The 14,349-nt window shown below is 42.9% G+C and overlaps 1 protein-coding gene across 1 annotated transcript in view; it reads left to right on the top strand.

Annotated features, from left to right (window-relative positions):
* cntn3b (contactin 3b) overlaps positions 1-14,349 on the top strand; it is a 162,289-nt gene that overhangs the window by 69,424 nt on the left and 78,516 nt on the right. The window contains exon 5 of the mRNA XM_037535024.1: positions 3,182-3,277. Within this exon, the coding sequence (XP_037390921.1) occupies positions 3,182-3,277 (96 nt within the window). The remainder of the gene's footprint in view (positions 1-3,181; positions 3,278-14,349) is intronic.

Here is a 14,349-nt window from a genome sequence, read left to right as displayed (position 1 = left end):
GAATCACATGTGCCCCTCACTATTCGATCTGGGTAATTCAGTTTATATTTCATAAATCATAAACAGTCCGTGTTCCAACTGTATTTTATCGTTTCACAGCAGAGAAATCCAGGAACTAGAGAAGTGCAGAACAGCAACAACTGCTCTGTTATTTTGAATAGATTTGTATTTGAGTTCTCCGTGCAGTAGAGATGTAACCAGATGTGAATCGGCTGCATTATTCAGAACGAAGAGATTCATTCTACTGCATTCAAAACAGATACAGACACAGATCTGAATACATGTTTTTGTTATTGTTGTTGTTGTTGTAACTGTAGATATTTTTATCTGCAGGAAACAACTGAGAGCTTACTTGTACTTTTAGACTCACTCCAGAGACTCGCGTTTCACGCTGATTACTCATTATACCATGTTACAGGGAGATAAACCCGCTGTCCTCATGCAGAGGTGACATCTTTCTCACCAGCTACCTCCTGTTTAAGGATGTCATTCATTCGATATGGTTAGCAGGTCTTACTAGTTAAACCAGTGAGGAGAGAGTAAAAATGCCGTAAACATCAAAGCGAAGTCAAGAGGTGAGTAGAGGTATAATACAGAGTTCGTATCTGAGCTTTGTGATGATGGCAACTATGACTCAGGCAGTTATAGGAGTGGAATTTCTCACTTTAAACAAATTTATGCAACAGTTAGTCCCGGCTACGCAAGCCGATTGGTTGAAAAGCGTTCTAACTGTGCTGATATTTCGCCATAACATCACAGGTTTTCACTGTATCACTCCACTAAGATGCTGTTGCTAAGCAACGACTTTGAGAGCTGTAGGAGACGCTCAAGCCATTTTCTACTTCTTCCTTTCCCACAAACAGAAAACGGACAGTGTTAAGATCACGTCTGACCGACAGCCGATTTGGTCCGACTCTGAAGACGAGACGACACTAAATTCCCAAACCGTCGTCCCCACTGAGCAGCTTTTCAGAGCTTTAATTAGGAGGAAGGAGCTGAACATTGAAACATATTAAACGCAGCGTTCACGGCCAGTTTATTAATTTCTCACTGTATTTATTTAACTGCTGTATTAAAGCAGTAGAGCACTCGAGGAGCGTGTTATCACCAATAACATCACGGCTGTGATGAACTACAGCCACCAGATCACAGCTGGGATGTTATTTCACAATAATACAGTCTCTCTCTCTCTCTCTCTCTCTCTCTCTCTCTCATGTTCAATTGCTTAAATCAATATTAAATAAATATTAAATAAACATATCGTGTTGCTGTGTTAAATTACGTCATAGTGTGCCATGCCTGACGTCTGAGACATTGATTTAGTCTTGAGTTTGGGGAAGATTGTGGCCTATGCCATTTTAAATGTGTTCATGGTGGAGGGGTACATGCAGGGTGTTGTGGGTATTTTGTCATATTTATTATTATTATTCTATTATTAAAGAATCCATATGAGAACTCAGAAGACTGGTGTAGGTTCACTGGTGGCTTTGGATATTAAACAAAATGGCTATATTTTTGTTGTAGACATTGTGACCCCTGGTTCCTGTCACTCTGAATGACTTTGTTCACATACCAAAGATTTAATTATGCAGAGTACTTAAAAATGCTGGAATTCCCCTTTAACGGTGTAGATCATTAAAAACGAGCCTCTGACCAACAGCAGCCAGTTTATAGTAACTGCATAAGCTGAATAGCGCGTCAGCCCATTGTGTTGATCTAATTTTACTACTTTATTATATATTTATTAATAGTTTACTGTTTCATTTTGAATTAAAAACAATTATGTTCATTTTTAAGCTAGGCTTTCTTTAGGTGTAGCAACACTGTTATGTTGATGCATTTTGTTTATTCCAGCTCCTGAGAAACAAAGTGTCCTGATACCTACAGAACTGCAAAAGTCCTTTATTTAATTTCCAGTAAAATCAGCCATTAAATAAAAGTTACTCATTTTGTTGACAAGCCTCAGCAACTTAATATCATTTATTTGTTCAGTATTCGTGTGTCCACTTTTTACCTTCATTCCAGCTTCCATTCTTTTCAGGAGACTCACTTTCAGCTCCTCAAAGAACCTGTAGACACACCTCCAAAGCTCAGTCTGAGAAGCTGGTTGATGATTTTCTGAAGTGATCAAATCCATTCAGTGGTGCTGAGGTCTGGACTCTGGGGTGGTCAGTCCATCGTTCAGCTTCTTTGTTTGATGTGTCCGTCTCCTTTTCTCAGTGAGGTTCTTCTTGATCAGCTACACGTCCTTTCAGACCCACAGCGCTGAGTGGTCTCCTCACAGTGGAAGGATGGACAGAAACCCCTGTGGATGTTTTCAGATCTGAAGCAGCTTGATTTCCTCCTCTCTCTCAGAGATCAAAGCTTTCAGTGCTGTTCATCTGATGGGGCAGTTTTGGTGTCTACCAGCTCTTCCAGGTGGTTGTTAGGGGCCCCATTTTCTCTGTAGCTTCTAATTATTTTTATGAACTTTTTTGGCTTTCTCCTTCCTTACGCAGCTGGATTATCCCATATGTAATATCCTGAGAAGTATCTCCTGAAGCAATGAATAATGTGTAGCTATTTGGACTGGAAAGTAAATAAATGATGGGCGGTCTCTGACTTTTGCACCATACTGTAAATTGCATTGTAAATCCAGTGTCACAGTGTTGTGTTTTTGCCATATCGCCCACTCAGACTACCAGCGCTCTCTCTCTCTCTCTCTCTCTCTCTCTCTCTCTCTCTCTCTTTTTACTCCTCTGTTAATTTGAAGGTGGTGAACAGCCCAGAACCTCATTGACAAGGAAGATAATGCTTCCAGAGTGTAAAGATTAGGGCTTATGTGATAATAATGCTGGTGTATCTCTCTGGCATAGAAGGAGAGCAGTTGCTGTTCTCCCCGCTCCCTCCATCCCGCCCCCCGCTTTATCCGTCCCTAAGAGCTAATCCTGCAGTCAGCACAGCGGGCTGCATTCTGACACACCCACCATATGCTGAAGTCCATTTCACATTACAAAAGCAGCAATCAGCCGTCAGATAGAAGGTGACTCAGTGGAGCTAAAGAGTCGACCTGGCTCCGGCAGTCTGATGTTCTTGCTGTCGCCACCACTGCCTCGCAAAATGATGGTGCTCTACCTGCAACAGTGCTCAAATCTCCCTGTTACAGTGTCTGATGTCTAGGTTTGTGTTTATTGTTTTATAGATCTAGAGAGCTTCAAAACCCAGCCCAGAAGCGCTGTGAACGTGAGGGAAGGCCAGGGTGTTGTGCTGTTATGTGGAACCCCTTTGCATTCTGGAGGTAAGACTGGGCTTTATTACAGATGCTGATACAGCTGCCTCAGTGTACATAACACGAGATCACAGCCATTACCTAGAGATGGAGTATCATCTCTGTGTTGTCATTTCCGTTTACTGTCCAGTCACATGCTAAAGTTTGGGTACCCCTGGTCAATTGACGTATTTTGTTGATTTTCTATGTAAAAATAAAATAACATGTTCTCTACTGTATTTTAACTCACAACTGGTGTTTATTTGCTGCGCAGTGGGTAGCGCTCTCACCTCACAGCAAGAAGAGCCTGGGTTCGATTCCCCGGCCGGGCATCCAGGGTCCTTTCTGTGTGGGGTCCGTATGTTCTCCCCATGTCTGTGTGGGTTTCCTCCCACAATCCGAAGACATGCAGTCAGACCAATTGGACACGCTAAATTACCCCTAGGTGTGAATGTGTGTGTGGATGTGTATGTGTGTCTGTCTGTTTGTCTGCCCTGCGGTGGACTGGCGGCCTATCCAGGGTGCATCCTGGCTGTGACAGCTGGGATAGGCTCCTGCAACCCAGAAGGATGAGCGCATTTTATATTTTTATTCTTTTCTTAGAAAATAAGTAGTAATTGTGCCAAAATTAGCAAAAGTGCCATATATAAGTTTGTTCACTTTGACAGATTTGGATGGAGTCCCATTGGTGACATCCTGTATAATTAAAAATAATGCGTGGCCACAGCTCAGTAAGGCACGGAAACAAGATAATTAAGTCACAGCCACGACTTAGTAAGGCGTGGGAACGGGATCCTAATGTGTGGCCACGGCTTAGGACATGACCTCATTCCCGTGCCTTACTAAGTCGTTTCCACGCATTAGGATCTCATTTCCATGCGTTAATAAGACTATATATACGACAGCACTACAACGTAGATGCTGAATCACATGTGCCCCTCACTATTCGATCTGGGTAATTCAGTTTATATTTCATAAATCATAAACAGTCCGTGTTCCAACTGTATTTTATCGTTTCACAGCAGAGAAATCCAGGAACTAGAGAAGTGCAGAACAGCAACAACTGCTCTGTTATTTTGAATAGATTTGTATTTGAGTTCTCCGTGCAGTAGAGATGTAACCAGATGTGAATCGGCTGCATTATTCAGAACGAAGAGATTCATTCTACTGCATTCAAAACAGATACAGACACAGATCTGAATACATGTTTTTGTTATTGTTGTTGTTGTTGTAACTGTAGATATTTTTATCTGCAGGAAACAACTGAGAGCTTACTTGTACTTTTAGACTCACTCCAGAGACTCGCGTTTCACGCTGATTACTCATTATACCATGTTACAGGGAGATAAACCCGCTGTCCTCATGCAGAGGTGACATCTTTCTCACCAGCTACCTCCTGTTTAAGGATGTCATTCATTCGATATGGTTAGCAGGTCTTACTAGTTAAACCAGTGAGGAGAGAGTAAAAATGCCGTAAACATCAAAGCGAAGTCATGAGGTGAGTAGAGGTATGATGTACCTGTGATGTACCTGAGCTTTGTGATTGTGGTGACTACCAGTTTCTCATTTACCAATTTCCAATACTCTCATTTTCCCCACTGACATTTTATATCTTATTAGTTCATATTCCAGGTCATATAAAGCACAGTTCATCATATATTGTAACATAATAACATTTGTTTTTGCCTGATCTTCTGTCAAAATCTAATTTAATAACTGCCACAATAATATTAACAATAATCAGGTTTCCTCTCCCACCACCCACCCTCATCTGGGCTGGTCATGGAGTAAAAACACTCAGCTAGATCAGAGAACCTTCCTAATGCCATTTTTTCATTTGTCTTGAAATAGTTGGTGTAGTGGGTTACACATCTGCCTTCTATGCTGTAGACTGGGGTTCAGTGCCCCGCCTGGGTAAACAAGTTCCCAAGTTCAGCCACGTCACCCCACTGCTGCGCTCCCTTCACTGGCTCCCTGTAGCTGCATCAGATTTAAACCCTAACGCTGGCCTACAAAGCCAGAAACAGACCAGCCCCTCCCGACTTGATGCCAATGGTGAAATCTCGAACTGAACCATAAGACCCTTCGAGCTTCGAGTACAGCTCGGCTTGACCCGCCATCCTTCAAGGCGCGTGGAAGACCAGCGTGGAGGAATGAACTCCCCCTGGCTGTCCGAACAGCAGAGTCTCTCACGGCCTTCAAACGCAGACTGAAGACCGTCTCTTTACACAGCACTTAAATCAGCACTGAATTATAAGCTGCACTTATATATATTTTATTGTATTGCACTGTGTTTTGTAGTTTACTGTATTGTACAGCACAGAGTTCTGAGTTCAGCTCTGCTCCTTTTCTCTCTGTATCTACAGTGACTGTGTTTCTAGCAGTATCTGAGCTCAGGACCGTCTTCCTCTCTAACCTACTGGTAACTAACAAAGATACTTTCTCTAGACAGACAAAGCAGTTCTTGTAAGTCGCTCTGGATCAGAGCGTCTGCTAAACGCTGTAAATGTAAACACACTACACTATACCAGTAAGTGTTCTTGGGCAGGACTCCTAACACCACCTTCTCCTAACTGTGTAATATGATCGTCACTCTGGAAAAGAACATCTGCCAAATGACATAAATGTAAATTTGAAATGACACCAAAGGGAATGTTCTACACAATAGTGTGTATTTCTGGTATAACATTAACCAGAAAACAGTCTTCCAGAAAGGTAAATTTATATTCATTTGTTTTTTGTTTTTATTTGTTATTTGTTGACCTGTTCTTTCAAACCTCGCTGAGACTCATAGAGAGGAAATGCTCAGCTTGCTCAGAGACCCTGCCTGATACAGGTTTTCCTGGTATGAAGGGAAAATTAGTTATGATTTGTAGGAATTACCATTTTTATACACATTTGCCGGCCACTTTATTAGGTACACCTGTTCAGTTGCTTGTTTACACAAATGGCTAATCAGCCAATCACACGGCCGCAACTCAGTGCATTTAGGCGTGTAGAGGTGGTCAAGACACCTTGCTGAAGTGCAGACCGAGCATCAGAACGGGGAAGAAAGGGGATTTAAGGGGCTTTGAACGTGGCGTGGTTGTTGGTGCCAGACAGGCTGGTCTGAGTATTCCAGAAACTGCTGATCTGCTGGGATTTTCACGCTCAACCATCTCTAGGGTTTACAGAGAACGGTCCGAAAAAGAGGAAATATCCAGTGAGCGGTCAGTTGTGTGGATGAAAATGCCTTGTTGATGTGAGAGGTCAGAGGAGAATGGGCAGACTGGTTCCAGATGATAGAAAGACAGCAGGAACTCAAATAACCAACCAGAGTCTCTGAGGAACGTTTCCAACACCTTGTTGAAAGTCTGCCACGAAGAATTAAGACAGTTCTGAAGGAAAAAGGGGGTCCAACCTTTTACTAGCAAGGTAACAAGTAGCCAGTGAGTGTAGATGTGTTTTATCTTGAAGCACAGTAGCTGTGTAATTCTGAGGGATTTGAAATGATCATGTGAGAGTGAATTTTACCTAAATTTGGCTCATAAAACCACACAAGCGTCATAAGTGGTTAAAAGGCTGAAGCCCAAACTGGAGCTCAGACCCCACAGCACCATAACATTAGCTGAAACAAAAGGAACCCTTACTTTGCATCCTGGAGTGTTAGCTGTGCATAATCGCCGCCCAGGTCAGAGTCCCAGCTGTTCTACTCTGAGCATGTACCGCGTCTCGCTGGGCAACAGACGCAACTCAAGAACTGGCAGCACTATTCAGGCTTTGGTAATTAGAGAGGAGTTGCAATGAATAAAGGACCAACAGTGTGAAACATGCATTTCATTCCGAGATCGTGACAATTACGGCAACAGATGAGACGTCAGAAATGAGAAGATATGGGATTTGTTTCATATGCCGGCAATTAGGTTTTGTGGAGATAATTAATCTGTGATTAATCATTTGTCTGGTTTGAGGACATGAACCGCAGTTTGGAGTGGAAATTTTTTTTTTTCATATTTTCCCTCTTTGAAAAGCTTATGACAGACTAACCACGACAGTCGGACATAAACTATACTGTCAGTTGTTAAGTCTTAAGTTTTTTTTTCTGTCTACAAACTATTTTAGAGCAAAAGTAATTACTTTCCCAGTGCTACTGTGCCAGTACGCTGTGCACCTCCTAAAGAAACTCATTGGAATGGATTTTTGCAAATGAAGTCCTCGCCCTTCTCACCTGCCTGGCCCCCATTTATTGTTTCATTTGAATCATTTTGTTTTCAATTAGACTCAAATCTGCCGGCAAATGGAAATATACTCTACGAATTGGAGTCTCAACCCAATCGGAAAGCAATATATTTCTCAGCAGAATGCGTTCTCTGCTCCAAGCAAGCAATCGATAGTACGTTTATCGTGTTTAAAATGCAACGGGGAACATTTAGTCGGACGCACTGTCACTGTCAGCTTTGCATCCGTAGCCAGAAGAAAACCAGTTTACAGCAAAGTGATGCAAAAGTTGGAAATAGAGAAATGTGGTATTCAAGGGGCTCAAAGGTTTTCCGAAGCATTCTAAGAAATTCCTAAGATCTTGAACGCTTCGTGGATGGCAAGAATGTAAAACAGTGCTTATCAGTATTCAAAAATAGGTTTTTCATGAAGGTTGTTGATGGCAGGTTTTCCAGCCACCAAGAAAACTGTCTTGCAACATCGGATCACCCCACAGCTTTCAGCTATGACATTCTGGATCTCCTTTTCAAAATGTAGTTCGGACGGAATCTCTTACAGTGTGACGTGGAGCGAGGAGGCGGACGCACGTGCTGAGATAAGCGAGATTTATTAAGGGCAAATCCCAGTCCAGAGACAGTCCAGGGTCAATGAGCCAACATGGATAGATCGGGGACCAGACATGACATAAACCAGAATCCAACAGAACAAGCAGAGCAGAACAAACAACAAAGCCAACATCCACCAAACAGAGATTCAAAGACCAGTCAAAACAAAGGGCAAACACAGAATGTAAACAAGACACCGGGAAGACGAGGGACAGGTGAAAACAATCAGGGGCGGAGTCACAAAATAAGGGGCGTGAACCAAAACAAACGCACATGGAAGACCAAAACCAAAAGCACATGGAGTGGGAGGAGCCAATCATGACATACAGCTTCGCTTAACAAGGCAAAACAGTCAACAATAAGAAACTGGGAGAATTTATACGACTCTAGTCAAGAACTTTAGCTTTCAATGAAATCATGTGATGTTGTTTAGTTGTGTGGTTGTTTATCAGAATCAGAATTCTTTACTGATCTCAGAGGGAAGTTGCAGCAGTTACAGTTGCAACCATTTATGTAAAAGAATAAACACTTTAATAATTAATAATAATAAATAAAAAAAGAGAAACTTGCAATGTGTACATGTTTAAATTCTTACAAATACAGTAAGTGGCAGATAATAAATATGTGATAAACTGTGATAATAAATATGAAGCACACTGTATAAAGCAGTTCAAATTATTACACCTCTGAGTTATTGCACACATAATTAAAAATAATAATAAACACATTATTAGTATTATTACACATATGAAAAGTACAATTCTTCTTTGCTTTATTTTTGATTTTCATGATGAAGAAGTTGATCCCCCAAATAAATTGCTTTATCAATGTAGATTGATAAAGTGTAGATAAAGTAGAGTTGGCCAGTCACACTCATGTAATTTTAGCAAAGTTTTAATTATTATAAATAGTTGTGATTAACATTTTGTCTTTATCTGCTCATTGTGTGCTACTATTAATGTACAGGCGTAAGGTATTGCTTCCTAGCTGTTTTTTGGTTGTACTGTTAAAAGGAACCACTACACTGTTGTCTACAGTTACATGGAATCATGTGTAAAGTCAAGCAATGCTACATTTTCCTTCCTTAAGACTGAATCTTAAATACAAAATCCACATTATACTGATGAAGATATGATGACCGTAGTAGATGGACAGAAGATGTGTCCTTCACCAAGTTCTCTTTAAATTCTCTCTCAGTCATCAGATTCATCTGCTCTCGGATGGGGTTCGAAGCACAGCCCACATTACAAAACGGTCTTCCGGAGCTTGTGTGCAATTACACATTTCCACCAGAGAGGGCTCCAGATCCCCAAATATTATACAGTGCAGCATTAATGTGCATTACGCAAGTGCATCATAGAGCTACTGTGAAAACCCCACCGAGCGAGAAAGAAACCATGACTGCTTGTGTAGCCACTGCTGTACAAGCTAATAAACACAAATATGACATTCAGCTTCCTAACAGAAACGTTAGGTCTTTGACTTCTTTCTGCATTCACAAGATGAACTTTGTGGTGTGGCAGTGGAGTAGCAGTAGAGAAGCATCTGAATACACTGAAGTAAATAAAAAAGTACGTGTTGTTAATTTCAAAAAACACCCCGCTACACAAAACCTAACCTTACAAACCGCACCCAACACCTAACTGTCCTGGCCCTAATCGTAACCTTAATCTCAACCTAGAACCTAATCCTAACCCTCACCCTGGCCCTAATCCTAACCATAACCTTAACCCCAAACCTAATCCTCATCCTCACCCTGGCCCTAATTCTAACCATAACCTTAATCTCAACCCAAAACCTAATCCTAACCCTCACTCTGACCCTAATTCTAACCTTAATGTCAACCCAAAACCTAATCCTAACCCTCACTCTGACCCTAATTCTAACCTTAATGTCAACCCAAAACCGAATCCTAACCCTCACCCTGGTGCTAACTTTAACCCTAACCTTAACCCCAACCCCAAACCTAATCCTAATCCTCACCCTGGCCCTAATTCTAACCTTAATCTCAACCCAAAACCTAATCCTAACCCTCACTCTGGCCCTAATTCTAACCTTAATCTCAGCCCAAAACCTAATCCTAATCCTCACCCTGGCCCTAATTCTAACCTTAATCTCAACCCAAAACTGAATCCTAACACTCACCCTGGCCCTAACCCTAACCTTAACCCCAACCCCAAACCTAATCCTAACCCAAACCCTGTGTTTTTGACATGTTACTGAGAGTCTGTTGTGAGTTTGTTTCATTTAAAAAGCACCGCTCAAAATGAAGTGTCCAACGTTTATATTCATTCAAGACACATTACTGAGGGGCTTCTCTGGTCTTTACAGGGGAAAATCTCTTCACTAGAGGCTGCCGTGGGACCCCTGTAGGAGATGATTCGTTTTTTTTTTATGACACATAAGGCAGTGGTTACAGTTTTCATTTTGGCTGGAGTCCCTTTAATAGACTGTAATCGTTTATTTGAGGTATGTGTTCAGGTCTTCGTCACTTCTCTTCAGAAATGAGGCATCCTGGATATATTTAGTATCCTGAGCTTCCTATACACATTTTAAACATATGACACAGTGCTGTCATTTCAAATCAAATCAAATTTATTTGTAGCACTTTTTACAACGGATGTTGTCACAAAGCAGCTTCACAGAATTCCAGAAAAGACAGAGTTTTAACAAGAATGTAAAACCCCCAGGTGAGCAAGCCAGGAGCAACAGTGGCAAGGAGAACCTCCCTCAGAGCTGAGGAAGAAACCTTGGGAGGAACCAGGCTGACCAGGGGGGACCCGTCCTCCTCTGGTCAGACTACCTACAGAGTGATTATACTACTAATATTAATAGCAGTAGTATTAGTAGTAGTAACAGCTAGGAGTCCATGAGAACATCAATGTAGGGTGGGCAGCTAGACCAAGGTAGGTGGTGGTAGCTGGGGCGTGGGCAGCTGGTCTGAAGAGGGTAGCAGGAGGGCTCGACAGTCAGTCGTCCATCAGTGTCCGGCCGGACATGTGGGGGGTTGTATACTCGGGAAAAGGCAGGGAGAGGGAATTAGAGAATCAGGGTGTCCCTATATCAGCAGCAGGCTTTTGCTGAATGCTGAAGGTTCCATAAACACACACAGAAATAACTGAGTGCTTTTTACTGAAGCCACGACATTTTTGCAGGAGACCACAGTAGCCTTTCTGACTAAGGACCACAAATGCCCTTTCACTTGGTCAGATGTGTGGCTGCAGTGACCTGTGTATTATGTTTCATTTGGTTGGATTTGTTTTGAATTTTTTTGCCTTTAAGCAGAGCGAACAAGAAGGACTTGCTGTGCTCAGTAGCGTCCGAAGCACGAACGCCATGAATAACTGCGACCTTGAAGTGTCCATTGTTATTCACAGACTTCGGGTCGTGCTTGTGGCCTTCGCTGTTGCCTCACTTCCTTGAAAACGCGGATGGCAAACGCTGTCACCATATGCCGTGTTGTGAATCCAGCAGACGTGCGTGCCTGAAGAAGCTCATTCTAAACACTCGTTCACGGTGGGGGGCTGCGTTCGCCCTGGCTTTGTAAAGACATGCATCTCGGAATGATCTGCTCTGCTGGTCTTCCTGGTAAGCCACTATGTAAAAGCATTTTCCAGCAAAGGTGGTCCCGACTGTTTTTTCCTCCACCTTCTCTCTCTTGACTTTCTGTGTGATTGACAAACGCTAGCGCTGCTCATTAGGCCAGCTTCGCTCTGAGTCAGGGACGGCCGGTTGGTCTTGCCGGCTGGCTTAATCAGAACGAATCGCTTTTGGCTGCAGCGCATCCGGAGCTCAGGTTCCACGGGCATCTTCTCCGGGGACATGGGATGAGTGACAGGAGTGTCACACACACTTACAGCTCTGTTATACCTGAGAAGCTGATATTTAACCTCTCGAATAGTCAGGTCTAAACTTTTATTACACGTCTCTGTAACTTAAAGGTGAATAACGCTTATTTTTCAAAACTGCTGCTGTGATTCAGATGTAAACAAAGTCATCCAGAGTGCTTTTGATGTGAAATGCAGATTTCTGGACATACAGATTCACATTTCTTTACAATAGTGGTGAAAGAGCGAGGGTCACAATTTCTACAACACAGATCATAGTGTTTTACTTAGCATCCAGGAGGGTCTTCTTTAGGGGCTTTTGCCTTAGTTTACTCATGGTTAGGTGGGGTAATGCCAATTTAGCCCAGGACATTTGCAATGTTTAAAATATTGAATTATTTTATTTACCCTAGCCATTTACCTTAACTCGGGAATTCGCTGCAGTCAACTTGACCGGATAAAATCAAACTTTTGTCTGTAAGTTTTACAGGTTCTAAGTTGTACATGTGAGACAGAAGCGTAATGTGACATCTACAGCACTGTGGGAAAGTTTTAGGCATCTAAGCAAATGTTTAAACAGTTGACCTCAGCAGTGAGTTTATCACAATATACATTAGAATAAAGTCGTATTCATAATGCAAATAAACAGAAAAACAATAGAAAGTAACAAGAATTTCTCGGGTCCATATTTTTCCTGGACACCTTCACAGCCGCCACAGAGACTCGTTAATATCATCAATTACATCATGAGCTCAATTTACTGAGCACTGATTGGTCAAACCAGGAGCTGCTTTTTAACTACATATAATACTGGGCTTCCTCGAGGAGAGGCTTGGAGATGGGTAAACAAACACACCAACATCCAGACCATCACTATTTATATATATATATATATTTACTTTCGCACAGTGCTGAGTGTGATTTTAGCCACCGAGAACAATGAGGCTGAGGTCGGCTCCTTATTCACCGGCTTCTCGTTTGAATGCTCTTTCCTCCTTCAGTGGTGCAGCAGTTACATCCTAGCACGACCTGCTGCATCGTCTGAGCTGGAACGGCAGAATTCGGATAAGAAGCTGACTCCAGTTTCATCGGAGAACACAAGTAGACGCTCCTTCGAGTGTCTTCACGCCGCTCGATGCCGGCTTCTCAGATCAATAAACAGAAATAATAAAAAAAGGCTTAGTTTCTCATAAGCCTGTCGAGTCCCTTTCAGAATTGTTCAGCCCTGTCACATGTCAAACTCACTCCTACGCCCTCGTTTCTCGCTAAGCTCACTCTAGTCTCTGACTCTAACCGGGGTATTAATTACATGCAGGTTAAGCAAACAGCTCCACATGCTGAAACACATGTTTCCCACAAGTCTCTAAACGTGTGTCCGTGAGGCTTAACTGAGCCAGAATGAGCCTGGGTGGTTGTGCGTAAAGCTGTGGATGCCTTCATGCTAAGCTAACACTGGCTGCTTTTGTTTACTAGGATACTGAAGCAAAAGCAGCCTAAGCTAACAGCCTCAGACACAAAAAGATGGATGTTCCTGCTCAGATCTGAGTCTTTATTCTCTAAACTTGTGTCTGTGAAGCTTCAGTGTGTTATTATAACCTCATGCTGCGGCCAGTGGAGCTGTAGCAGGTTAAGCTACTGCGGTAGAATGCTACCTGCTATGAGAACAGCTCTATATTTATTATTGGACAGTTTATTAGGTAGATGTGGATCTTCTAAGGAGCTTCTCCTTCTGGGTCGCGGGGGTGCTGGAGCCTTATCCCAGCAGTCACTGGGCAAAAGTCAGGATACACCCTGGACAGGTCGCCAGTCCATCACAGGCAGATACCACCATGATTTATCAATTTTAGTCAATGGCTCACTGCCAAGGTTTAAAATGACATCTGGTACGAATGAATGAATAAATAAATGTACATTTTTGAGTGCAGGGGGTCTTTAAGAGCGCACCGCTACTGAGGTAATCCTTTTAGACAAATTTCTCGAGCGGATTAAGACTTTTGCCCAGTGCTGTAGTTGTAGTTCTGACACTCGCATCCAGCTATAAAAGACCTCGCTCTCCTGTCCTCTGTTGTTTTTTTTTTTCTTTTGTCTTCTTCACCCCCACCCCCCATCCACACTTCTCCCGTGGATGACACACTAATGCAGCGTGGCAGGCTGCTCCGTCCTTCCCGCCTCTGCCTTTTCCAGCGGGGAGGGGGGTGAGGAGGGGTTTAGCCAGGCATGAACGAGGCCAGCCGAGGAGGCCTCATCCCCGGCGCAGAGCTGGACAGGGCATGTGTCATGAGAGTGGCAGTGAGGCGCTTTTAATCTAGTTTGTTTCGCTCCCTTTCCTGGTGCCTTGTGAAGCACGAGCTGTTCTGTTTACCAGCCCCATCCCCACCCCCAAACCACCTTTGAGGGGACAAGAGCCCAAGGCGAAAGCGAGAGTGGTATGATACGGCCGCTGAGCACGTGCCCTCACAGGTTTGCCCCAAGA

Source organism: Pygocentrus nattereri, chromosome 26 (genome assembly GCF_015220715.1).
Source record: "Pygocentrus nattereri isolate fPygNat1 chromosome 26, fPygNat1.pri, whole genome shotgun sequence".
NCBI classification, from domain to species: Eukaryota; Metazoa; Chordata; class Actinopteri; order Characiformes; family Serrasalmidae; genus Pygocentrus; species Pygocentrus nattereri.
The sequence above is the reverse complement of the archived record's forward strand: the minus strand, read 5'-3'. Positions and strand labels throughout refer to the sequence as shown.